The 27,825-nt window shown below is 37.0% G+C and overlaps 1 protein-coding gene and 1 long non-coding RNA gene across 2 annotated transcripts; one reads left to right on the top strand and one right to left on the bottom strand.

Annotated features, from left to right (window-relative positions):
- Positions 1-155: 155 nt before the first annotated feature.
- On the top strand, positions 156-3,490 carry LOC116421925. Its single transcript, XR_004232520.1, has 2 exons — positions 156-261; positions 3,243-3,490. It is a non-coding gene; the product is annotated as an uncharacterized LOC116421925 (long non-coding RNA).
- Positions 3,483-27,825, bottom strand: C2H10orf53 (chromosome 2 C10orf53 homolog). The gene is made up of 3 exons (XM_003755185.2): positions 27,375-27,825; positions 5,708-5,827; positions 3,483-4,643 (listed from the first exon to the last, which is right to left on the bottom strand). Exons 1-3 carry the CDS (start codon positions 27,469-27,471, stop codon positions 4,579-4,581), a joined length of 282 nt encoding a protein of 93 aa, XP_003755233.1. The 5' UTR covers positions 27,472-27,825; the 3' UTR covers positions 3,483-4,578.

Here is a 27,825-nt window from a genome sequence, read left to right on the forward strand (position 1 = left end):
GATGAAGATTTATAAGATTTACAACATCCCTCCTCTCTTGGCAGATTTGGGGGACTATGAGTATTGAACACTCCATATGATGTCAGAACTGATTGTTGTATTGCCCAGTTTCAGAAAACTTTTTTTTCCATTTTTTAAAATTCTTTGTTATAGAGAATGGCTCTCTAGTTGGAGGAAGGACAGTGGACATATTGGGAAATCAAAGTGCTAGAATGCCAGAAGCAAGCAATAAAAATTAAAAGAAAAATCCCAAAACCACAGGTACTTCATCTTTAGGTCTATGAAAGCTGTCCTTTTAAACTAGAGTATACTGTGTTGTCACATGTGCCTAAACAAAACAATGCCTGAAGGAATGAATGAATGAATAAACTTTGTAGTATTAATGACCAACTAAACAATTGTATGATGGGGAATACCCTCTGAATTAGTGTCAAAAAATTTTTGAACAAGTTCCATGCAGATTGATGTGTCTCATTACATTGAGGCTTATTTAGATATTAGTAGAGAAAGAGGATGAAAATAATTATACTGTCAGATCAAATCTTCTGTATGTCCTGGAGTTTTTCAAGCAATGTTGTTTATAAGCCACAGGGAATAAATTATAAATAGGCTGGAATAGAATGAGCACTGCCTCTGGAATCAGAGGTTCTGAGAGCTTTATATCCCCTCTTTAATGATCACTACTCATTTATGTAGTGAGTAGTGAGACTATTTGGATAAGTCACATAATTTCCCTGGGTCTCAGTTTCTTTATCTGTAAGACAGTAGAGTAGAACTAGAAGGTCTCTGAAGTCCCTTTCAGAAGAAACAGGATCTAATGGCCATTGTGAATTGATGTTAAACAGGGAATCAGACTGAGAATCTAGGGGCTTTGGCAGAATACATTTTGGCTTAAAAGCTTTTAGCAATCATACTTTGTTTTTCAACTGCAAACACTGGAGGGTTTAATAAAAAAGATTTGAAATGGAGAGCAGGTCCCTGGAGTCTGATGGAAGAAGCAAGTCTATTGTGGGGTCACTAATTAAAAGCTGAATGAATGGAGGCGGAATGTGCCTGAGTCCAGCACACAGCAAGGTTGGATTTTAAGCTTACAGAGACATTCATGACTGAATGGCAAAGTCCCCTTTGGAGGAAGACTTGGAAAGCCATGTAGGGTGAGGAAAGAGAATGAGCTTTGGTTGGCGGGGTGGGATAATGAGAACAGATGACCCAGAAGAGGCAGAACCACTCAATTTATATCTCCACTTGTCTCACAAAGAGAATGATGTTCAAAATGAGGACAGAATTAAAATCATTAAGAGGTAATTGAAACTCGAGATAAATGAAAAAGGGGATGGACAGAAAGAGAAGCTCAAGCTGTCCTTAATGATCTCCAGTCACCTGACCCAGACAAATGATATCTAAGGCACTTAAAGTATACTCCAAGAATATATTTGGCAGATATTTTTGAGGAAGTCATGGAGCACAGCAGAGATAACATGGGACTCAAAACAAATAAATGCTGGACCAATTTTCAAAGTGGGGAATAAGGTAGAATTTTCAAGCTGCACAAATCATTGTTTAAAAGATTTGAGAATAAATTATTAAAGGGCTGAATAGGGGCACTTAGAAAGAAAAATGACAAGCACTATTAACCAACAGTTAATTATCTTCCATATTTATGAAATGCTTACTATGCTTCATGTATACACATATACACATATACACATATACATATACATATATATATATGTATATATATATATATATATATATATATATATATATATATATATATATATATTACATATAAGTAATTAAATCAATTCCTGCCCTCAAGAAGCTTATATTCTATTCAGGGAGGTGGGAAGGGAAACAGCATGCACACAGATAATTAAATACAAACTATACACTGCAAAGGGCTGAAACTGAATAGGGGCACTTGAATCAGACAAGGAAACACTTAAGGCTAATTACCTATCGGACAATAACTATTAGCATGTTTGGAATTTCTCTTCTCACAGTCAATGTTAGCTCAATGCTTGGAGTTAAGAGAATTGTAAGGAGGGATTAGGGGGTGGAGTGAGACAGCCAGAGTCACTTTGGAGGTAAATGAAGAGAAGGGAGATTGTGGAGAGCTTGTGGCTCTCCCTTGTCCATCCCCTTCACTTCTCTCCCTAAAGACCAAGAACTTTTGCTTATCCTGACTCTGGCTGATTCTGAGGCCTCCAGGGGGCTAATCCAGACTTTACAATACACAAATGTACAAAATAATTTTGAGAAGTCATTAAAAATGGAAAAATCAGAAAAGGCCTCATGCAATCACTAGATAAGAAAAGCATCACAAAGTATACCTGAATTTTAGTGAAACATTTAATAAAACCCATCAAGATATCAAACAGTTTAAAACAAATGACAAATAGTTGTTTAATTAGGTAGATTTAGATCTGGTTGAATGAAAGGAGCAATTGGATATTGATATAAATCCAGAGGAAGGTTTCTAGTGGGATGCTGCAGGATTTCCCCCTTGGCCTTTTCTAAATAATTATTTTTATTAAGGTCTTCGATGAAGACAGGTGCTATTGTCAAATTTGGCAATCATACAAAATTGGAAATGGGAACTAGAGAATGCTGCATTTTTCTGAGCTTGAGTTTCTCCCCTTAAAGAAAAGATTATGTGTTTCTCAAAATTCCTAAAGTAATCTGAAGTCCATGGGTAAAACAGTTTACTTGATTAAATGTCTGTGGACATTGATTTCAGAATGAGTGCATAGTTCTAAAATGGTAGCATTAACAAACCAAACCAAAACATTTTTGGTATGACAATTTCCTACACTGACTACATATCAAATCTTTGTTCATTCCATGTTTGTTGCCACATTTTTGTTGTAATTTTCCCTTAAAAAAAGAACAAAATATTCTTCCTCCTCCTTGAATCTTTTCAGTTTTTCCTTTATAAGACACCTGTTTTACTCATAGTAATAGCTCAAAGCATTCTTGTTTTAGTTGACAGAATAATTTTTGATAATTTTACAATATTAATTCAATTATTTCAGGATTTCAGAGTAGGAAGGGAAAGACATCAGAGGTCATCTAGTTCAAAGCATTCTAAATAAGCAGCTGCCCAACCATTGGTGATATGAACCTTTGATTTCTTGAGCTGGCTGTTCTGCTTTTGGAGATTTCTAATTTTAAGGAATTTCCTTTCCTTAATATGAAGTCTAAATCTGCCTCTTGAAAACTTGTACCCATTTCTCTTCTAGGGTTAAGCAGAACAAGTCTGGTCCTTCCTTTCACATGGCAGATCTCCAAAAACTTGAAAACCCCAATCACTCTTCCAAGGGCAAAGTGGATGTCTAAGAGAAGTAAAAACTTGGGGTACAAAGATAATCACTGAGGATCCTAAGCAAAGATGGCCTAGGTTAATGGAGGAACTCAGCCCTGAAGGCCAATGAGAACAAAGGCTTGGTTATTTTGCAATATGAACATATATTAAATGTATTATAGCCAGTTCCTCTGACTAATGTCTTTCTGGAGTAGACTGGCTCCATAACTCAGACTCAGGGAGTGATTGGTAGTGATAAACTTATAGTGATTATTATATCCCTCACCTTTCCGTTCTATCTGTGGGGTCTGATCAACCCTAGTGAGTCCCCAAATCCCAGTCATGAAAACATTTCCCTGAATTTCCATCATGTTATCCTTCATATTCCATCAGACACTAAGTCTTATCAATTCTTCTTTCACAATTTCTCTCCTATCTACCCTTCCCTATCATTCCTACTAACACTGACCTAGTTGTCACCTTTATTACTTCATGGTTAGATAATTATAGTTACCTTCTAGATAGTCCTATAGTTAGTTTCTCTCATCTCCAAAATACTCTGTACACTATTATTACCAAATTTGATGTACATTCTATACAAATATTCCTATGGAACTGCTTTGATCAGATTATTTTATTTTATTTGCTCAAAACTTGCTCATTATCTACCAAATAAATTCCAAACTATCTAGCCTGGTATTTGAGGTCCTTCACAATTAGGTTTTAAATTGGATCTGTACATCTCAGAATTCTGAGTTTTAGTTTTCAGACTTTCAGAGAACTAAATTCTAGCTTCAAAAAATCTTTAATTTTCATTCTTGCCCATTTCCCTCCTTACTACAGACTGGATTCTTCACAGCTGCTGGCAACTTAACATTGAGTGACGGTGTTGCTATTATTAGATAGTATTTAATTTTTTATTTCAGCTCAGTGCAAGATAGACTTGACAATCCATAATTGTAGCCATTTCCCTATAGGTCAGGATTAGGAGATGCTGCAGGAAGCAGGGTGTAATTATCATCATCATCCTCATCATCATTGTTGGTAGATGGATGCATTGTGTTTACCAGTAGCCAGGGTAGAAAAGCTTTATTGGTGCACTAGGTTGTTGGTGTTTTTTTTACATACCTTGGACTGCCCAGAGATGAGCCTCTGAGCTTGACAAGGTGTTTTCAACTCCACCATCAAACTGCCTGTTTCCTGCCATTCCAGGGGTTAGAAATCACTCCAAGCCAAGAGGGATGCTTCACAGAAGGGGAAATATAGCTATTTTATTAATAGGCATGTAGCACTGCTAGCCTGGCCCTTTCACACAGTGGATCTAATCTGCCATCACCTCCTAGGGGAAAAAAGTTCAGTTGGTTAGTTTTTCCCATAGTTCATTATTATTTTATTAAACTATTCACCTTCTCTTTAAAAGGATTTCTGAAAATTATTAGAAGAATGAATGTAATACTTACTAATCTTCAGCAAGTGAGATTGACAAAGTTTTAAATTCAGCTCATGACAGCTGAGAAATGAATAAATTCAGCCACATGTAGTTTTGGGACAGAATTTCTTTAGAAGTAATCTCTGATGCTAGAGTAAGCTTTTAAATCAAATTTATAATGGAATATGCTTCAGAATATTGCCTTTAATTATCCTCACAAACTTTGTTAGGCTTCTCAAATGGACCTCTACCTCTCATGGCCAGAGACAGTTTACCAAATGTTTATTGAATTCCTATGATGTGTAAGGCACTGAACAATATGCAGAGATGGATGCCATGAATAATCAGGGGCATCATGAGAGGTAAACTAGCCTTAAGATTGTTGTGAGGATCAAAAGATATATTTATAAAGTGCCTAGAACAGTGCCATGCTATACAAATTCTGAATTGATGATAATGGCTTTAACTGGTGCCTATCTGAGAGGATAGGAATGGGAATACAACAATCATCTTCAGAAGTTTTCAGACAGAAACTGTAATTTTTTAAAGCATTAAAAAATCCTTTAAATTCATATTTTTCTGGTAGAACTCAGAACAACATGCAAAATAGTATAGTAGAAAGAGTCTCAGTTTCAAAGTCAGGCACCAGAATATTCTAGTCCTAGCTCTGTCACTACTAACTTATTGAGTGACCTTAAGCAAGTTGCCTTCTCAAAGTGTAAAGTGAAGAAGTTGGAACTTGAAGATACCATCCAGCTCTTACTGTCCTGTTCTGAATACATGTAATGCATTATGATTGGGAAGAGCTGGCAGTGTGACAAAACACTTGGATTTAGCATTGTTTTTAAAATATGCTGAGCGACTCTTCATTTATACTCAAATAAGAAACATTGCTCTTTCCTATATTAATAAATACAGAGGTAATCTCCTTTAAAAGGGAAAATGGCTCTCAGGGTCTTGGATTGGGGACTTACCAAAATCCAACTCACTAATTTTGCACTGGAAAACGACTTCACCATTCACTATGAGCTCTAGGGCATCCCAGTCTTGTATCCTCTGTAGAATGACATGGTGTCCAGAATCTTGTAATATAGCTGAAAAACAGGAAAAATAAACCAAGTGAAATGCAATCGTTTCAAGTTATTATGATTGACAAACTTGTGAATAGAAAGAGCTGTGTTTGAGAGTCAGGAAACCATGGCTTTTAGTTTTTCCTTGCCACTATCCATATGAGCTTAAGAGAATCAATACCCTTGTGATTTTCAAAAAATTTTTTTGATTTTCATCTCTAAAATAAGATAGTATCAATGATCTTGATAACTCCTTTCAATTGTGACATTCTATGAAAATGAGCTAACTTATTTGTGTTGAGAATACACCAAAAAAGTACAAATAAAACCAAGCCCCAAACAAAATGACAAAAATGATTTCAAGTTAACATTCAATTCATTTTATCATATTCAAGACTACTGAATTCACTATACTAGACTCATATCTAATATGAAAATGAACATTTCTTAACTGATGACACTGCCTCAGATGATTATCTGGTTGTGTGTTATGGATAACTTTTGACTCCCCAAATTGACAGAAGGCTCTACCAATCCACCCTCTCCCTATTCCCCCCCCAACACACTTATAGAACACCTAGCTCCTGGCACTAAAATCAATAAAGATTTAGCTTGAATCCTGGTGGAGTACCAAGAAGCACTGAACAAAAACAAAAACTGAAAAGGCTATGAACCCAGCTTTAGGGTGAGATTAGCTTTCTCTCCAAGTTAATACCAAGCAGCTTCACAATAACTGTTGAAAAATGAGCTTTTATGAATACTTTGATAGCCAAGAGCCTAATGGAGCTTTCTTGTGCCTAGGCTTATACATCAGCCTTTTTACCCTCACCTTCAGACTTGGTAGTAGATTTGCTTTTTTTAATCAATTTTTATTTTACTCACCTGGGAAAAACTGCTAATATATAAAAAGTATGTTCTTTGTACTTTTCAATACTATATATTTTCTTCTTATTATCCCTCCTTTCCTGATATTTTCACTCTGAAACAAGAATGTGTATGCCACCAGAACCATTATCAGTAACTTTCACTTGTATTTGAATTCTTTGACTATATTAGCTAAAGAACAGTGAATCACTCAAGATTACATAAAGTCAACTTAACTAGAATCTCATTCCTTTGATATTTCTCCAGTAGAGAACATTAAAGCAAAGTACTATTTTGAAGGAGGCTACAAAATGTTGGCTGTTTGTGAGAGAGGGGAAGAGAATAGAAAATGATTCATGAATTACTTTTTTTTTTTTTAGTTTTATTTTTTTATTTTTTTTCTCTTTTTTTCTTTTTTTTTTTTTATTTAATAGCCTTTTATTTACATGATATATACATGGGTAATTTTACAGCATTAACAATTGCCAAACCTCTTGTTCCAATTTTTCACCTCTTACCCCCCCCACCCCGACCCCCTCCCCTAGATGGCAGGATGACCAGTAGATGTTAAATATATTAAAATATAAATTAGATACACAATAAGTATACCCGACCAAAACGTTATTTTGCTGTAGAAAAAGAATCAGACTCTGAAATATTGTACAATTAGCTTGTGAAGGAAATCAAAAATGCAGGTGTGCATAAATATAGGGATTGGGAATTCAATGTAATGGTTTTTAGTCATCTCCCAGAGTTCTTTTTCTGGGCATAGCTAGTTCAGTTCATTACTGCTCCATTAGAAATGATTTGGTTGATCTCGTTGCTGAGGATGGCCTGATCCATCAGAACTGGTCATCATATAGTATTGTTGTTGAAGTATATAATGATCTCCTGGTCCTACTCATTTCACTCAGCATCAGTTCATGTAAGTCTCTCCAGGCCTTTCATTAAATTCTTTTAAAGGGTTTTAAATGTGTTTGTATTTCAAGTCTCAGTTTTGGAAATTTAGGATTTCCCTTTAGTTTAAGGGAAAAAGACCTGGCAGCTTCTGGAGAGGATATATACTACTTGAATTTCTTCACAAGATAGGGATCCTCATTGAGGGTAGAAACAGCTAGAAAGTAACAAGAAATGAGGTGACAGATACATAGGCAGAAATAAAGGAATGAGGGTTGACTTGCTCTCTTCTTCCTTTTCTAATCGCTGGCAAATTGATGTCACTTTCTTTAATTTATTTTTAAGTCCTTTTTGGCTGAGATAAGACTTCTGAAGCAATAACATTTTCTCAAAGTTTCTTTTTTTTTTTTTTTTTTTAAGTAGGGGATGAATTATTCAAGAAAAACTCAGAATGTTAAAGCTGGAAGGAACTTTAGAGATGATCTAATCTAAACCTATTATTTTATAGACAAAGATATAGGTCCAGGGAAGAAAAGTGACATGTGTGTGTGTGTGTGTGTGTGTGTGTGTGTGTATTGATGTGACTGATATAGAACCAAATGTTGTTGTTTAGGCGCTAGATGATGTGCTTTAGGAGAAGAACCAAAAGTTGGGGTTTGGTCATGCGAAGAATTTACAATGGCCATTTTCTTTGGCAAAAGGGGGGTTTATTTAGAAGAGGTTACAGACAAAATAGGAGGTACAATAGACATCAAGAATGATATATGAAAAAGAATGGGAGAGTTCCTCAGAGGAACTCATATGGCTCCAGTAGAAAGGCAACAGCCCATGAGGTTGGGGCATGCCCTTAGATGGTAGGTTAAATCCTGAAAGGGACTTAGCACACTAAAATGTAGTTAGCTATAAGGAATTAAAATACTTTTTCTGACTCTGCTACCTTATTTTTTTCTAAGCAAAATTAGAATCTCTGGATAAGAACATACGCATTCCACTTATCTAGATACTTTGTATATCACTTGAGGGCAGGATCCTATATCTTATTTAAACTTTGTATACATCTCAGTTCTTAGGATACTGTTCTGTACCTTTTACCTGCTTAATTGGATAGATAAAGGAATTGGCCTATTGCTTCCTTGGTATAGTGAACTTCCTTGTGAGGAAACTCTCTCTGCTAATACAGGTGGAAAGGTTGGCACCTTCTCAGCAACAGAGCCTTGTAGAGTTGCCCAGAGCATCAAGAGCTTGTGATTTGACCAGTATGTGCTGGAACCCAGGTCTTCCTGAAATCAGAATCAGCTCTCTATTCAGTCAGTCAATAAAGATTAATTAAGTGCCCACTGTGTACCAAGCATTGTTCTAAGCATCAAGGATACAATGCGTATTCTTATGGACAAAGCTATACGGTTGCAATCATAGGATCCTAGGACAGAAGAAACATGTGGATCATTTTTAAATCATGCCAGAATCGTGAATAAATTCCTTCTACAATATCTTTGACATGTAGTCATGCATGGTTTCAGTGACAGAGGACTCACTACTTGAAATTAAATAGATTTAAATGTGAATCAGGAGAATTACATTCAGGTAGTCCTGATTCTATCACCAAGAAAATTGCATCATCACAGGTTTAGAGCTGGAAAGAACCTACCAGACCATTTATTCTAGTTCTCTCATTTAATGGACTGAGGAAACTGAGATCCAGAAAAATTAAATTACTTGTGTAAGATCTTACAGGTAGTGAGGAGCAGAGACAGAATTTGAGCTCAGGTCCTCTGACTTCAAATCCAACATTTCACACTGTATCACGCTACATGACTGTGCTAGGGTGATTCAAGGGGTTCTATTTCTTTAATTCAAAGTTCTTTATCTGGAAAATGGAATGACAGTCCTCAAATGACATTTACTGAGGATTCACTTGGTACATGACACTTTACTGGGTTTTGTGCTTCATACATTAATATTTTTTGCTCAGCTAAATAACAATGATTCACTAAGGCTTAAGAAGGTACTCTAAGTGATTAAAATGGAAAGAAGTCAAAAAGAGGTATCTGTTTTTATCTATTTTTAAAAATCCTAATATTTCATTTGATCTTGCTTTCAGAAAAGTAGACAAATCTGCCAATTAATTGTATTTAATTACTGTGACAAGTGCCCTGTCTAAATGCTGGCATGTGTCCACTTCATATTTCGATTGATTCAGCATAACCAATTCCAACTGTGAAATATTTAATTGCAGAATTTTAATTTCATTTTGCAGAGAGAAACTTCAGAAAGTGACATAGGAAAGATTCCAATTAGTGAGAGAGCTCTCCTGGAGCACTCAGGGGCTGTGTGATGTTTCCATTAGCTATTTTCAGCTGGGTAGCCTCAGGGAAAGACAGCAAAAGTAAATTCTGAAAATTGTACATATTTTAAAAAAGAAACAATGGCCTTCATACCCTTGACTCTGAGATTCCATTGTTAGCTAGCACCACTCCAGAGAGGAACATTTCAAAAATAAAGACTTCATATACACCACAAAATTCATAGCAGAATTTTTTTTTTGGCTGAGGCAATTGGGGTTAAGTGACTTGCCCAAGGTCACACAACTAGGAAATGTTAAAGTGTCTGAGATCAAATTTGAACTCAAGTCCTCCTGACTGCAGAGCTGATGCTCTAACCACTGCACCATCTAGCTGCCTCCTATAGTAGCATTTTAAAACCTTATTTGCCTGTTTCCTTATCTATAAAATGAGATGGAGAAGGAAATGGCAAACCAGTTCAGTATCTTTGGGAAGAAAACCCCAAAGGGATAATGAAAAGTCAAACATGACTGAAAAATGACTGGATAACAAAAGAAAAGTGCCCATGGAAACAAAACAGATGTCCACAGAATGGGGAATGATTAAACACACCTGTGGTAAATAACATTGAAACATTCCTGTGTTGTAAAAAATGACAAATATGATAATACAGAAATCCATGAAAAGACTTATATGAATGGATGCAAAATATATTTATAGAAATACACACACATATAAATTGGGGATAGTCACAGAAAGAAAGAATTAGAATTAAAGGAGACTGGGAAAGGCTTTTGGAAGAAAGTAAAATTTTAGCTAGGACTTAAAACCAAGGAAGTCAGAAGACTGAAATGAGAAAGAAGAGAATTCAAAGCATGGGGAAGAACCAGAGAAAATGAAATGTTAGGAGATAGAATGACTTGTATGAGGAAAAGCAAGGAGGCCAGTGTCACTGAATTACAGACAAGAGAAAAGGGAATAACTGGTTTAAAAGACTAGAAAGGTAGGCAGGATGCAGGGTTATGAGGACTTAAAAGGCCAAACAGAAGACTATGTATTTAATCTTGGATGTATGGGGAGACACTGGAATTTGAGATCACTTTGTCAGCTGAGGGGAGGATCATCTGGAGTGAGGGGAGGCTGGAAATGAGAACAATAACCAACAGGCTATTGTAATGGTCCAGGTGTGATGTAATAAGGTTCTGTACCAGAATGGTGGCAGTATCAGATAAGAGAAGGAACATATATGGGAAATGTTTTAAAGGTAGAATTGATAAGACAGTGACAGATTGGCTGGAGAGGATGGTATGTGAAAGAGTAAAGAGAGGAAGAAATCTAGATTTTTACAAGAAGGATGGTAGTACCCTTCAAAGATCTTAGCCAGGCAACCTGGTGATAGGGTGAAAATTCATCCATGGAGAAATACTAAGAGAAATGAATAGCAACAGGTCCAAAGACAATAGTCAACTGGACTAGTCACTGAACCAGCCTTTGTTCCTGGAAGTGAAGAGCCAGGAGAAGCCTGACAGACTCTGAATGGAATAGGGTAAAATCTATAAATAAGGGGTGTTGGAGAACATTGTAAAAGAGGACAGACTGTATTCCAGGTACACACAACCCTGATCACAGAGTTTTCACTTGATGGATCCAGGATAGGTTTGGAAATAGTAATGCTTTTCATTCTTCACACGGCAAATCACAAAAGGGATACATATGGGTCCAGGCTCCCCCACTATGTCAAGTGGGGGATATGGATCCCAAGTTTCCAGTGAAGTTTTTATGTCATATCCCAGTAATACCTGCCTGAGCTGATACCTGCTCAATAAAGGCATAATGACAAGTAGAGTTTTCAAGGTGATTGGGTTCAACTTGTCAGTTTTCTCCAGCCCTCAGACTCTTCTGAATCTCAATAAACAGTCATGTAAGAACTGGCTGATTCTGGATGCACTTGGATGTCCACTCAGAATTTGTTGAGGACATCTACTCTTCCAGTGATGGGATGACAGTCTTAGACCTTTGAGATAGATAGCACAGACTTGTTCCTTTCCAAAAACTCCCTGCCATCCTGAAGTAGTTACATGTTGGGTTTGTGGATTGCTACCTGCAGCTCTAGCATGATTTCCTGAAGGTTTTGGATATGTTAGAATAGTCTTTGCTGTCTTTGCTGGTCCTTTGTTCTTCCTTCAACTTTTCTAGACACTAATATTCTTCTTCCATTTGGAAGTGTTGCACTTATCAATACTCTTCTATAAGCATCCATAAAAGGTCTCTCCATCCTTTCTTTTTACTGAGAGAGAAGTTTCAAGTTGCTCAGAATCTCTTGGAGCTTCTTTTTGTAACCCTTAGCAGCCTCTTCTATAGGGAGAGTTTGTGTGTCCCAAGCTCTGGTATTTGCAGCAGAGCACACAGAAAATTGTCTGGTCCTCCTCATAAAAGAATTTGAAAACTTGTGAATGGGACATCCTCTCCATCCTTCAGGACTTGGCAAACAGAGCAAGATGACCCGTTTACCAACATCAATTAGCTTTTCTAGGCATTGGGAGTTCTCTGACCTGGGAAACCTGCCTGCAATCAAGACAATAAAAAGGCATAGCATCTACTCTTCAGTTCTTGGTCAGATGCTCTGCAAAAGCTATGATCACAGTCCATACTGGCTGGTTGAGAAAAAGTAGGTCTTATAGTTGCTACAGGTAATTTCATTCTGCAGGTTCCAGACCATTTCCATATTGGCAGTCATTTTTCTCTCTTTGGACCTTCTTTCCTGCAGCAACTGAAAGCAAGAGAAATTTCCACTTAAGGAAATATTTTTGATCAGGATGATCCTCTTCTTTTATAGAATGTAATGCCACTGTTTTAGTGCTTCCCACATAAGCTGTGAAATCATCTTTTCTTGAATCCCCAAGTTAAACAAGTTAGCACTTGCTAGTTGCAGTAACCCTAGGCCCCTAGGATTCACACTTCTAGTTGAGCACCAGTGAAGGTCAGGACTTTTCAGCAAGTGCCCCAGCCTTGTTGGAAATAGGATGCTCTTCTTTTCAGTTTCTTGAAGAATGACAGCACAATGAATAAAAACTGGACTTAAGAATCGGGACACAGTGATTTCTGCCTCTGAAACTTCCTAGCTTTGTAATCCTCCTTATTTCTCATCTGGCTGGTATGGATTTTCCACTATGCCTCCATTTAGGTTTTTGGGACACCAATCTCTCTTGGCAGTCCTATTATCCAAATCCTCCTTTTCATTCTCTACTAAATCCTCATCCAAATCATGCCTTCTAATGGGAGTTGTCCTACAGGTTTCTGTCCTGGGCTCTCTTCTTTTCTCCCTCTACATTACTTTATGAGCTGATCTCATCAGTTCCTCTGGATTTAAGACTGACTACCTTTGTGCTGATGATTCTCAAATTTCTCTCTTTTTTGTTTATTAAAAAAACTTTCATTAAAAGGGTATCATTCTGGTAGAGAAGAGAAAGAAGGATATAGGGAGAAATTTGGTCAATGAAAAACCAAAAGAGATAAAATGTTTAAAAAAATTTTAGGAAAGAACTTGAAACCTTTTTCTTTAGTTCATATGTGATATGTGTATTTATTTTCATTGAACTTTTTTGTTCAATACTACTTAAATGTCTTCCTCTGATGGCTACTATGAGGGGGAGGTATCCCTGGGTTTGTGAGAACTATGTCAGCAGAACTACCAAGATGGAAATATTTCTAGTCCAGGCCTGTGATAGACTATGTGTGTGTTTCTTAAAAGACATAAAATAAAATCCTTTGACATAGTATAATGAGATTTGGAGTAGAAGTCAGAACTGGGTTCTGCTTCTAATTTAATTACTTGCATGCAATGTAAATCACTTCACCTCTCTGGGTCTCAGTTTCTTCATGTGCAAAATGATGAAGGTGTTGGACTAAGTCAGGAGTTCTTAACCAGGTGTCCATGACTTTTATTTTATTATAAAAATATTTTGATATCTATTATTTCAAGATAATTGGCTTCCTTCATAAACCTCTGTATGTTATTTTCTGTATTTAAAAAATATCCTGAGAAAGGATCCATAGGCTTCAGTAGGTTGCCATGAGGTCCATGATACAAAAAAGGTTAAGAAATTCTAGACTATGGAGAGCAGTTTGGAACTATGCTCAAAAAGTTATCAAACTGCATACCCTTTGATCCAGCAGTATTTCTACTGGGCTTATATCCCAAAGAGATCATAAAGAAGGGAAAGGGACCTGTATGTGCACGAATGTTTATGGCAGCCCTCTTTGTAATGGCCAGAAACTGAAAACTGAGTGGATGCCCATCAATTGGAGAATGGCTGAATAAATTGTGGTGTATGAATATTATGGAATATTATTGTTCTGTAAGAAATGACCAACAGGATGATTTCAGAAAGGCCTGGAGAGACTTACACGAACTGATGATGAGTGAAACAAGCAGGGCCAAGAGATCATTATATACTTCAACAACAATACTATATGATGACCAGTTCTGATAGAACTGGCCATCCTTAGCAATGAGATCAACCAAATCATGTCCAATGGAGCAGTAATAAACTGAACCAGCTACGCTCAGCAAAAGAACTCTGGGAGATGACTAAAAACCATTACATTGAATTCCCAATCCCTATATTTTTGCCCACCTGCATTTTGGATTTCCTTCACAGGCTAATTGTACAATATTTCAGAGTCCGATTCTTTTTTTTTTTTTTAAATAGCCTTTTATTTACAGGATATATACATGGGTAACTTTACAGCATTAACAATTGCCAAACCTCTTGTTCCAATTTTTCACCTCTTACCCCCCCCCATCCCCTCCCCTAGATGGCAGGATGACCAGTAGATGTTAAATATATTAAAATATAAATTAGATACACAATAAGTATACCTGACCAAAACGTTATTTTGCTGTACAAAAAGAATCAGACTCTGAAATATTGTACAATTAGCTTGTGAAGGAAATCAAAAATGCAGGTGTGCATAAATATAGGGACTGGGAATTCAATGTAATGGTTTTTAGTCATCTCCCAGAGTTCTTTTTCTGGGCATAGCTGGTTCAGTTCATTACTGCTCCATTGGAAATGATTTGGTTGATCAGAGTCTGATTCTTTTTGTACAGCAAAATAACGGTTTGGTCATGTATACTTATTGTGTAATTTATATTTTAATATAGTTAACATCTACTGGTCATCCTGCCATCTGGGGGAGTGGGTGGGGGGAAGGAGGGGAGAAATTGGAACAAGAGGTTTGGCAATTGTCAATGCTGTAAAGTTACCCATACATATAACCTGTAAATAAAAGGCTATTAAATAAAAAAAAAATTGTAGACTAGACCTTTGAAGTCTCTTCTACTTCTAACAGCCCAGGAAAATTGTAACACTGGACCCTCCAACTTTGGTTAGTAAAGATAATAATTCAATTTAATCAGTGACTCACTGCCTCCATTTCATCATGGCCTCACTCACTCCTCAACCCTTTTTCTATTTGACTTCAGTATCCACCATGGCAGAGAAATCTCTCCAAGATCTCTAAGTATAATGGTGTTTTTTCCTATCTCACTCTATTTGATTTCTCTGAAGCACTGACACTGCTGACTACAGTTATTTACTTCCCTTTCCTTGACATTCCCTCATTTTCTTGACACTGTGCTTCCATATTTCTCCTCCAAACTCTTGACTCACTCCTCCTATAATCTTTACAATCTCTTTATACCTCACTTATACCTGAAATGTAAGTATCTCTCCAAGTTCTGTTTTTTGTATTCCTCTATGTAAAACACTCTCTTCTTTGGTGATCTCATTTATTCCCCTGACTTCAATAATCATTGCTTTGAAAATGACTATAAAATCTCTACAGGGCAGCTAGCTGGTAGGACTTTTGTGCAATCCTGGGCAACTCACTTCTTAGTTTCTTCATCTGTAGAACAGAGATCATGATAGCACCTACCTCATAGTTTTATTGTATCAAAGAATTAAAATGTGTGTAAAGAGTTTTGCAAGCCTAAATGCACTATATGTTAGCTATATAATTATTATTATCTCTCAAATCATAACCTATTGTTCTTATTTTTCCAACTGGCTGTTAGGTAGTTCTTCTTGGACTTTTTATTGGCACCTTAAGCTTAATATCTCTAGATCTCTCCCATCCAAACTTTGTTTCTTCCTCCTAACTTAAGTTGGTGATATCACCAACCTCCTATTTACCTAGGTTTGAAATATCTTGTGCTGTGAGGCATATTATCACACCATAGTGCTCCAAACATCATTATCTCTGGTACAACTGCTATTGCTACTATTAGTACTACTGCTATCACCACTAGTAACTACTGCGACTACTACTTCTACTACTTACTGTTGCTACTGCTGCTACTACTACTCTTGCTACTACTTCTACTGCTACTACTGCTGCTATTGCTACTACTTCTACTACTGTTCCTACTGCTGCTACTATTACTACTTCTACTGATGCTGTTATTGCTGTTGCTGCTGTTACTGCTACTACTGCAGTTGCTGCTACCATTTAATTGCTACTACTTCTACTACTGTTGCCACTGTTACTACTATTTCTACTGCTACTATTACTGTTGCTACTACAACTACTTTTTATTGCTGCTGTTGCTGCTGCTATTACTGATACTACAATTTCCACTGCTATTGTTGCTGCTGCTGCTACTACTACTACTACTACTTCTACTGCTGATACTATTACTATTTATGTTTGAAACTTCAAAGTCATCTTGGGAAGCAGGGCATACTATTATGACACCAGCAATACTACTACTACCACTTCTACCTTTGGAACTACTACTGTTCCTGCTACCACTACTGATAGTATTGCTACTATTGCTGATACCACTATTATTAGTGCTACTATTGCTGTTGCTGCTACTATTACTACTACTATTACTACTGCTGCTGCTACTATTACTATTATTATTAACAACTAGCATTTATATAATGCAAAGTGCTTTAGAAATATCTCATTTTATGTGGAAATATGTATAGAAGAATTGTACATGTTTAACATATATTGGATTACTTGCTGTCTGGGAAGGGGGTGGGGGAAAAGGAAAAGAGAAAAATTTGGAACACAAGGTTTTGCAAGAGTGAGTGGTGAAAATTATTTTTGCATATATTTTGAAAATAAAAGGTTATTATTTTTAAAAAAAGAAACAATGCATTTTATCCTTACAACAACCTGGGAAGTAGGGGCTGCAGGTACCCACATTTTACAGAGTATAAAAACAAGGCTAAAAGAAATTAGGTCATCACTTAGTGCTGCCTAATACTACTACCATTATATTTGATTGTCTTCTCCATCAATCCCACCCCCATTCCTAATATACAACCAATTGCCAAGTTCTGTTGATTATGCTTCTACATGAAGGTTATCCTTCATGTTTGTTTTTTCCATATTAAGGGAAGGGGCAAGGCCCTTGGAGTTAAATGACTTCTCCAGGGTCAGCACAGCTAGTAAGTATTAAGTACCTGAGGCTAGATTTGAATTCAGGTCCTCATGAGTCCAGGATCCCTGCTCTAAGCACTGTACCATCTAGCTACTACTGTCCTCTCAATTTTAATGAAAACTATCCTAGTTCATATCTTTATCTCCTTTCTCCTAAAATAGTGGCATATTTATTGTTTTCTGCTTCTAGTTTTTCTTCTCTCAAATAGCTTTTCATACCACAATTCAAATAATCTTCCAAATGCACTAGTCTAATCATATCACTCTTCTATTTGAAAACATTTGGTAGCTCCCCTTACTGTTCTGTAATAACTATAGAATAAAGCAACAACTTTATGATCTTGGCATTTTTGAAATCTATTTGACTTTTTTGGCAATGGATAAAGGAATGGAGCTGAAGTCAGGTAAACCTGAGTTCAAATCCAGCCTTAGACATTTACTAGATAAATGAACTGTTTGCCTGTTTCCTTATCTGTAAAATGGAGACTCTAAAAGTACCTAACTCTCAGTGTTGTTAACATAAAATGAATTATTTGTAAATCTTTTTACAAACCTGAAAGATATATATTATAGATGTTAGTTGTTATTATTAATTCTACTATTTTATGTCCTCCATTTTTGTCCTATCCCTTTCCCTAATCTCTGTGACCTTATTCATGCCAGTTAATATCCTAGAAGGAGGGTGCTATGTTCACCATCCCAATCTTTATCTGTGGAAATCCTTTCTGTTCTTTAAATTTCAATTCAAATGCCACTTTCTCCATGAAGCCTTTCTTGATTTCTCAACAGCTGATCATTATCTTATCATTACCTGTGATTCAAACTGGTTGAAGCACATTGATTGGAACTTTCTTTTGTGCTTATCACTCTTTTCTGACATCAAAGTTATTTTTGTCTATTGTCACTCTTCTTCCTCTCTCCCTCCCCGTCCCCCCCTCCCCATTTGCACTTCACTGTAAGTATTTCTCTGGCAAATCTGTCTCTGTACTCCAAGCATCAAATTTCAAAGTACTGTGGTACTTTGCACGTAGTAACTGCTTAACAAATGTTTGTTGAATTAAAAGTAGTTTCTATTTTTTAAATCGTCTTAAACAAACAAAGCCTGCTATAGTTATTGTGATTTTGTAGGCACAGGTTCACGTGGGCTTACATACCCTCAGTTCCAACAGTGCCAACAGCAAGGGCGAGAAGAGGTACAATTATATCTGGAAGTAGCAAGTGGGTGGTCTACACTTTTGTCTCCATGACTCCTTGTGGCTGCCTACAGTGACTGGAACCATTCCCTTGCAAATGTACTCTCATTTGATATATAGTAATGAGGGTCTGAAGGAATTATGAAATAGAGTAGACTACCCTCCCATTAACCTGTTGGGGGCTGGGGAGGATAATGATCACATCAGCATCATTATAGGCTTTTCTTGTTAAAGCAAGAGAGCATTCTGTACATGGCAAACACGATTCAACCTGCAGAATAGTCAAAATCAAGCCTGGAGGGTTTTAGAATTAAAAAAAAAATTAAACACAGTATGGAAAAACGTTTATAAGTATCCTTTCTGTTCCTTACCCTACTTCTATTTTCTATAAAAGTCCTATCAGAGAATCTCAGAACATAATAAAAACTTTGAACAATTCCAAGTGCCTTTTTTTTTTTTTTTTTTTTTTTGGTTACAGTGAGCCATACAATTCCCAAGTATTTGGAGGGTTTTTTTTTGTTTGTTTGTTTTTGTTTTTGTTGTTGTTGCAGGGGATAAGGAAGAGGAAAGGAAATCCTGAAAGACAATTTTAGTGTTGTGATAGCCATGCCACAGACAAGTTCAAATTCTGTTAATTACTATATTATGCTATACTATACTTATATATAAATATATACACATACATATGTATATATATATGTATATATACATATACACACATAGTGTCTGTGTGTGTAAATTTAATTTCCCTTGAGCCCAGTTCCCCCATGTTAAAATGAAAACATTGGAACAGATCAGGGCATCTTAACCTTTTGCATTAATCTTTCAGCAGTCTGATGATATCCAAGGACCCCATCTCAGAATGTTTTAAAATATTTAAAACAAAATACATAGTATTACAAGAATTATATGGAAATAAAGACCAGATCTTTCCCATAAACAAATTCACTGATATCCCCCTGAAATTTGTGTATAGACCTCATGTTAAGTATCTCTGGATAAACTAATCTCCAAGATTCCTGCATACTCTAATTCAGTTCAACCAACATTAATTAACCACCTATTGTGTGTGGGACACAATGATGAGCTCTGGAGATACAAAAATAAAAGAGGAAATGGTCCTTATTCACTGGGCATTTACATATTGCTAGGGCAACAACATGTACACAATTAGGTAGATACGATATTTAAACAAGATAATACAAAGTATCTTCAAGGAGGAAAGAGGGTACAAAAACTCTAATCTCATAAATAAATTGCTAGTGATAGACATTTAATAATAAACTGATTATCTACTAAAAACAATTAACAACAACAACAACAAAACAAACCAGTGTCATGGAAGAAAAGATGTTTTTAACTTTCATATAATCTCCTGAACAGATAGATGAGATAGTGGATGGAGCATCAGGCTTGAGTCAAGAAAATTCATCTCCCTTAGTTCAAATGTGGCCTCAGACACTAGCTGTGTGATTCTGGGCAAGTCACTTAACCCTGTTTGCCTCAGTTTCTCATCTGTAAAATGAATTAGAGAAGGAAATGACAAACCCCTCCAGCATCATTGCCAGGAAAACCTCAAAATGGGGTCAGGAAAAATCAGACATGACTCAACAACAGCACAGAAGTCTATGATCTTTTTATCTGCTTAGGAATGAATGGGCACAGGATTGGAAGGTTATTCTTTGGCAAAGAAATGGGAACTTGAGGTAACAAGCTATTAAGCATTAATGAAAGTGCCACTGTTCTTTAAAATGTCATGACTATCCACTGAGGACCAATCTTTCAAGTTCTTAATGGTTGCTAGAGGTTGGCTATGAAAAAAAAGGCCAGATAAATTTCTTCCTTGAAATGGAATACTTATAAAAAGCTCTGACTAAACTTCTGGATAAATCAACCTAAAGCTATTAAGTCCCTCACAAAAGGAAGGTCTCTCTGAGGCCTGACACTTTATTCATTAAGTGGGATTTGTGTTAACTGAACAAAAATAGAAAAAAAAATTTGGAATACTTTGCAAAAGTTATTTCACACCCTCTGTCAGTGATTTACATGTCATTGTAAAGAGGTAAACATAAGGAGATTTCTCTTCTTCCCCTATGTGTGGGAGATGTAACCACTGCGGTCATTAATGGCCATTGTGATGTGCACCAAGGGAAACAAAAGTGATTTGCTTTGTCAGTTGAATGAGAGCAGATTTTATTTTCAAGGGTCAGTTCCTACTGGCAACTATTAGAGGATTAGCTGATGGAGATAAGTGAACTAGACAAAGAAAAGCTGCAGGCAAGGAAACTAGCAAATATTTCTTGTTAAAAATCCATTTCATATTTCATCACAATCTCTTTGTCCAACCATCTCTCTCTCAATCACTCCTTGCTCAATGTGATGTCTGGTTTCTTGATGAGTCTATCATCTACTTTCTATCTTTACTTGAGTCAATGTTCAATATTGACCAATGGTCATTTATTTCAGCATTGCTCTCTAATCCAACCTCAAATCTCTCTCCTATTAGATAATATGTTGTTTTCTCTCTGCTAATTCTCAATCCTAAATCATCTCTGCCAACTTAATTATTCTGACAATTGTATGAAGGATGGACCGGAAAAGGAAAAGGGTGAAGGAAATTCTAGGCAGGTCTTAATTTGGCAATAACTTGTAACTTGATGATGAAAATGGGAACAGAAAAATGGAATGTGATAAAGATTGCATAAGCAGAAGCAGCAAAACTTGCTAACTGGTTGTCTTTGAAAAGCCTGAGATAAGGAAGAATAAACAAAAAAGATCCCAAAATTGTGAACACAGAATATGGGATGACTGTTGATATCACAGACAACAATAATGAAGTAGGATGAAGGAAAACTTTTAGGGATGAAATAATGAACTCAATTTTGGACTCTGCTGAGTTAAGGTATTGATCAATTGAACTGAATTGTGTTTAAGGTATTGGTTAGGCATACAGGTATGCACATGTTCCATGCAACTGAAGATGTAGGTATAAACCTAAAAAAGAGAACTGAAAATCATCACCACAGAGGCAGTACAAATGGAAAAGCCATGCATGAGTGGGAGGGGGAGTAAATGTGATTGTCAAGAGAGACAGGATGGAGAAAAAAAGAATTGAATTGGAATGCATGCAATGGTTAATGAGATGGGGAAATAAAGAACTGCTGAGTTGCAGTGGATACCCATTTAAAGTTATGCCATCATAGGCCTATAGTAGGAGAAGTCTACATGGTTGACCACTACATTGATCAGAGTTTTTTTCATTTTTCTTTACAACTTGGTCTTTGTAAAAATTGTTCTTCTGGTTATGCTTATTTTACTCTAGATCAGTTCATATTATCTAGGATTCTCTGAAATTGTCTTTGATTACTGCTAATGTTAATGTTAACTTTTGTTACTGCTAATAATTATAACTATTCTATTATATTGGTATACCACAATTGGTTCAGCCTTTTTGGGTACCCATTTAGACGAATACTTTTGATTTAATTTCTTTTCTTTTAAACTCCCCTTCAAGATCAAGGGGTTTGTTTTGTATTCAACTCTTTCCTCCCTAGGATTATCTTTCTTCTTAGCTCTCCTAACCCTCATCCCTACCTCTGCTCCCATTATTCTTGTTTTCCTCTTGGGTTTGATATATTTCTACACCAAATGTGTGTTTAACTTTTTTTTTTTTTGTCCATTTCAAATAAGAGTGAAGTTCAATTGATGTACACTCTCCCTTCTTTCTCTCCATGTCTGCACACTCTTCTCATGGCTCCTAATAATAGCAAGTTTCACCTTCTTTTTATAGCAATGCATTCCTTTTAATCTCCCTTCAATTTCCCTCCTTCAAATCCTCAGAGTAGAACCAATCCACTACAATTCCTCTATTTTTCTTAACTTCCTCAATATTCTTTGAAGACATCAAATTTCTGAAAGAATAAGTGTTTCTTTTCCCTCTGTTAGAATGTTAGCACATATAGTTCTCTCCAGTCTCTTAAATTAATTTACCTTTCCAAGTCTTTCTACTTTTGTGTTTGCATTTCAAAGTTCCTACCCACATCTGTTCTTTTTGTTATTAATGTTGGAAATTATTCTAATCCATTAAAATCAATTCATTCTTCCTCCCTCCTCCCCAATTTCCCCATATTAAGCTTTCCTGGAAAAGTTGTTCTTGGTTATTAAAACCTATTTCTTCTGACTTTTGGACTATTGTACTGCAAGATCTCTTCTCATTTATAGTAGAAGCTGCTGGTGTTATGTGATCCTGATTATAATACTAAAACTACTTCTTTTTAGATGCTTGCAGAATTTTTTATTTGATAAGAAGTTCTAGAGTTTAGCTAAAACAGTCTTGAAATTTTTCTTGTCAGGTTTTCCTTCTGAAAGTAATCAGTGAATTCTCTCTATCTTCACTTTGCTCTATTTCTTTTATGTCTGGGCAGGTTTTGTTTGATTTCTTTAAATAAAATGTCTATTTTAAAAAATATGGCTTTCAGAGAGTCTTAATGATTTTTAAATTACCTCTTTTCTTGGTTGGTTGTTTTTGATATATATCCTATATGTTGTTCTAATATTTCTTGCTATCTAATAGAGTCATTGATTTGTTTAGTCTATCCTACTTTTCTGGGAGTCCATTATTTAAGCAAGGACTGTTACTTTCTGTGCTAATTTAGTTATTCTTCTTTTCAAGTCTTTCCCCCAGAGCTTTTATTTCATTAAAAAAACTCTTTATTTCTTCTAGGTATTCATGTAGTCTTTGTGGAAAATTCACTTTTATTTTTTAAATCTCTATCTGTAGTTAAAAAGAATTATTCTCTTTCACTGGGGGGGGGGGGAAAGAGAATCTCTAGATATGCACATTTTAATTTTGTTTATATTTTAATAGTACTTTATTTTTCCAATTTTATATATATAGACAATTTTTAACATTCATTTTTACAAAATTTTGACTTCCAGATTTATCTCCCTTCCTCCCTTTCTTCTCCTCTTCCTAAAATGATAAGCAATCTGATAGAGGTTATTTATGTGCAATCATGTAAAACACATTTCCATATTAGTCATGTTGTAAAAGAAAAAAACAAAATAAAAGGGGGGAAATACACACACATATATATACACAAATAAATTAAGTGACTATAGCATGCTTCAATCTGTAAACAGATTCCATCATGAGTCCTTTGGCAATGTCTTAGATCATTGTATTGCTGAGAGGAGCTAATTCATTCATATCATACAATGTTGTTTTTACTGTGTACAGTGTTCTGATTCTGTTCATTTTGCATTAGTTCATGTCTTTTCAGATTTTTCTGAAATCTGGTTGCTCATCATTTTTGATAATATAATAATATTCCATTGTACTCATATATCATAGCGCATACATTCATTCTACTTTTCCAGACATATAACATATTACTATCTTTTATAGACTCTATATTCTAGTTATGTCAAATTGGTTATCCAGTCCCTGATCTAACTTTGCATACACTGATTATTCCTGTTCCTTGAATAGTCTACCTCCAACTCCACCTGATAAGACCCTCCCCCCACCCCCCCATTCTTAGCTCAACTGATTTAACCTCCAGAAAAACTTGTTTGGAGAAGTGTAATATCCCTCTTTTGAAATTTCTTTTAATATTCTGATTTGCAAATCCACTACATATTTATCTATTAAAAGAATATAAAATTTTTGGGAATGGGAATCATTTTGTTTTTGCTCAACACCTAGTGTAAAGTAGGTGATTAATGTTTGCTAAATTGAATTATAATAGTTTTTTAACATGTTGGCAGATAATATTTGATAAACATTTGTGTATTGATTGATTCTTACTAAAAGATTTATAAACTCCTTGAGGGAAGGGGGGGAGCAGTTTCTTGTTTCCTCTTAATATCTCAGTTCCTAGTTCAATATGTTGCATATAGTAGACTTTCAAAAAATGTTTACTGAATTTAGTGAGTATAGAGTGTTGATTGGTGTTATTTCTGTTGAATTATTTTATTTATATGTAATAATGAAAAACGAATTCTCAAATTGCTTAAGTTCAGAAAAGATCAGGCATATTTTTAAGATCAATATGAAATGACAGAAAATAGTAGGAAGAAGGTTAAGATTTTTTTGGAACTAGAAATAGTTTTTAGATCTAAATTGTATATGTACAAAGTTTTGAAAATTAATTTGCCCCTAATGTTATTTTAAGAAGTACTCTTTGGACTTCTATGGAGCTGAAAGTTGGAAGGGACAAAAGACAGAGAAACAGAAATGGTTAAGGGAGTAAAGGGATCTCTTTATACCTTGGAAAACTTTGAGGCTTGAATTGATCAACCTCATATGAAAAAGCCAGCAGTGACCTGTCCTATGGCAAATATTTTCTCTCAACTTTTGTCCCTAACACTTCATCTGTATAAGACTTAGCAGGAAGTGTACATCTGGTCATGAAAATGAAAAGGGGATTCTTCACTAAGTCAATGCTGATCTCACCCAGAAGTATTGTTGAAAAGAAGAAGATAGACTTCTTCCACCTCCTGCCTTGGGGTGATAAATCTCAGTTTTGAGGCCTTGAGGAAGCCAAAAAGGTGAGATTTTTGTCAATCTTAAGGTGCTAAGGTTTGCTGTCCTTGTCTTATGAAATCACTGTAACACTCCACTAAATGAGAGGGTGGGTTGATGGAGACTGAAACTGCGCATTATGGAATAACTAAGGGAGTCAGGCAGATTGATCCATCTAGCAAAGAGACCTTGACTTAGTGTCCATTACCTTCCTGGCCCAGTCTGGCAATTGCCCAGTAGCAGTTATCAATGTACAATTCAGCCTAAACTTTCCTGGCAGGCAGCTCACCTTCCATGCAGAACCAGATCAGCCCACTCCAGTGGACAGACTATCTGGTAGACATTATATCATGATAATTTAAGTGAAATGGATATTTCCAAAAATATAGACTACCCAGATAAAACAGATCAGAAAATAAAATACTTAGTATTATTTTAGAAAAATAAATTGAACAAGCTATTAATGAACTCTCTAAGAAAAAATCTTCAGGGCTAAATGGATTTACAAGTGAATTCTACCAAATAGTTAAAGAACAATTAATTCTGATACTATATACTATTTGGAAAAATAGGGGAAGAAGTCCTACCAAATTCCATTTATGAACAGGTAGGGCCAAAACAGAGAAAGAAAATTATAGACCAATTTCCCTAATGAATATTGATGCAAAAATCTTAAATTTCTGCAAAGAGATTGCAGTAATTTATCACCAGGATTAATATTTTTTTAAAAAAAATTTCCAGCCTCTAGGTAGCTCAGAGGGAGTCCTTTGTAAAGGATTTTTAGAAAGACATAGACAAGAATCACAGAAGTTGAGAAGGTATAGATACTTTGTGGTATTCTGGAATCACCAAGGTGAAAGAGATCTCTGTTGACAATCCAACTGCTACCATACCCAGAATATTCCAGACTAGTCATTTAACCTCTGCTTGAAGACCACCATTGTGTGTGAACCCACAATTCTCAAGACAGAACTTTCCATTCAGGGTCACCTGTAATTGTTGAGAGGTTTCCCCTTACATCACTAATTGACCTCTTTGCAACTTTTACCCATTTCTTTTTATTTTGCTTTTTCAGAAGGGAAGGTAAATGAAAGGAAGGGAAAGATAGAAGGAAGGGAGGAAGAAGGAAAGGAAGAAAGGGAGAGAGGGAAAGAGTGAGGGAGAGATGGAGGGAGAAAGGAAAAGAGAAAGGGAAGAAGGGAACAAAGGGAGGAAGGAAAGAAGGAAAGAAAGGAGAAAGGAAGAAGAAATAGAGGGAAGGAGGCAGGAAGGGAAGGAGAGAAGAAGGAAGGGAGGAAGGAAAGAAAGAGAGGAAGAAAGGGAGGGAGGGAGGGAGGAAAGAAGGAAAAAAGAAAGGAAGAAAGGGGAGAGAGAGTGAAGAAAAGAAGGAAAAGAAAAAAGGGAGGAAAAGAGGAAGCAAAGAAAGAAGGAAGGAAGGGAAGGTGGGAGGGAAGGGGAGAGGGAAGAAGGAAAGGAGAAAGGAAGGAAAGAAGAAATGGAGGGAAGGAGGCAGGAAGGGAAGGAGAGAAAGAAGGGAGGAAGCAAAGAAAGGAAAGAGGAAGAAAGGGGAGAGAGAGAGTGAAGAAAAGGAAAGAAAAAGGGAGGAAAAGAGGAAGCAAAGAAAGAAGGAAGGAAGGGAAGGAGAGAGGGAAGCAGGAAGAGAGGGAAGAAGGAAAGGAGAAAGGAAAGAAAGAAGAAATGGAGGGAAGGAGGCAGGAAGGGGAGAAGAAGGAAGGGAGGAAGCAAAGAAAGGAGAGAGGAAGAAAGGAAGAAAAGGGAAAGAGTGAAGAAAAGAAGAAGGAAAGAAAAAGGGAGGAAAAGAGGAAGCAAAGGAAGAAGGAAGGAAGGGAAGGAGGGAGGGAAGCAGGGAGAGAGGGAAGAAGGAAAGGAGAGAGAAGCAGGAAGGGAAGGAGGGAGGAATGGAGGGAATGAAGGAAAAAGGAGGGATGGAAGTACTACTACGAGAGAGGGAAGGAGGATGAAGGAAGAAAGGGAAGAAGATAGGAAAAAAGAGAAGAGGAAAAGAAAGAAAAAAAAAAGGATGGAGGAAAGAAGGGGAAAAAAGCATTTATACAGTGCCTACTGTGTACCAGGCTCAATGCTAAGCGCTTTACAGGGTCATCATTTCATTCGAGCTTCACAACCGCCAGGGAAGTGCCGTCACTCCCTCCACGTTACAGAAGAGGATACTGAGGCAAACGGGACCTACACCCTGGGCCCGGCCCGCCCCCGCGGGTGTCGGAGCAGGGCACCGGGCCCAGGGGCCCCCGGCCCGCCCCCCAGCCCGGGCACGTGGTCGCGCCGCCGCGCCCCCTGCTGGTTCATTTCCAGCCCCCCCCCCCCGCGCTCACACAGCAAGCCCTGCAGGCGGAAGGTGCGGTGCTCCAGGGTCAGGCCTAAGGCGCGGTAGGGCCCGTAGCGCATGTAGACCAGAGCGTTCGGTGGCATCGCGAAAGGCGCAGGCGCAGATGCGGCTGTGGCCCCGAGGGCTGGGCTGGGCACGAAGGGCCGCCCTGAAGGCGGGACCGAGGTTGCTGGGGGCGGAGTCTCTCCGGTCACCGCGTGGGGGCCGGCAGAAAGGAGGTTAAGGACCAGGAGGGTTTGAGGAAGACTAGACGTGAGAGAGCCCTCGCGGGGGCGGGCGGGCGCGCTCTGTGCGGGAGCGGGCTTCTAACTGCGGGCCTTGCTCATGAAGTCACAAAAGGCGGCCTTGTCCCCCTCACAAAAGGCGGTCCCCAAGCCGGGCCCAGAGCGCCCTCCCCCAACAAGAAGGAGCCTCCCAGCGCCATGGCGCCAGGGGCC

This window comes from Sarcophilus harrisii, chromosome 2, assembly GCF_902635505.1.
Source record: "Sarcophilus harrisii chromosome 2, mSarHar1.11, whole genome shotgun sequence".
NCBI classification, from domain to species: domain Eukaryota; kingdom Metazoa; phylum Chordata; class Mammalia; order Dasyuromorphia; family Dasyuridae; genus Sarcophilus; species Sarcophilus harrisii.

Coding starts and splice junctions, on each gene's coding strand:
- C2H10orf53 (XM_003755185.2), bottom strand. CDS start 27,471: ATGCCACCGAACGCTCTGGTCTACATGCGCTACGGGCCCTACCGCGCC. Junction 5,828..27,374: donor CCGCCTGCAGGGCTTGCTGT/GTGAGCGCGGGG, acceptor CCTGTTTTTCAG/CTATATTACAAGATTCTGGA. Junction 4,644..5,707: donor AATTAGTGAGTTGGATTTTG/GTAAGTCCCCAA, acceptor TTTTTCCCCTAG/GAGGTGATGGCAGATTAGAT.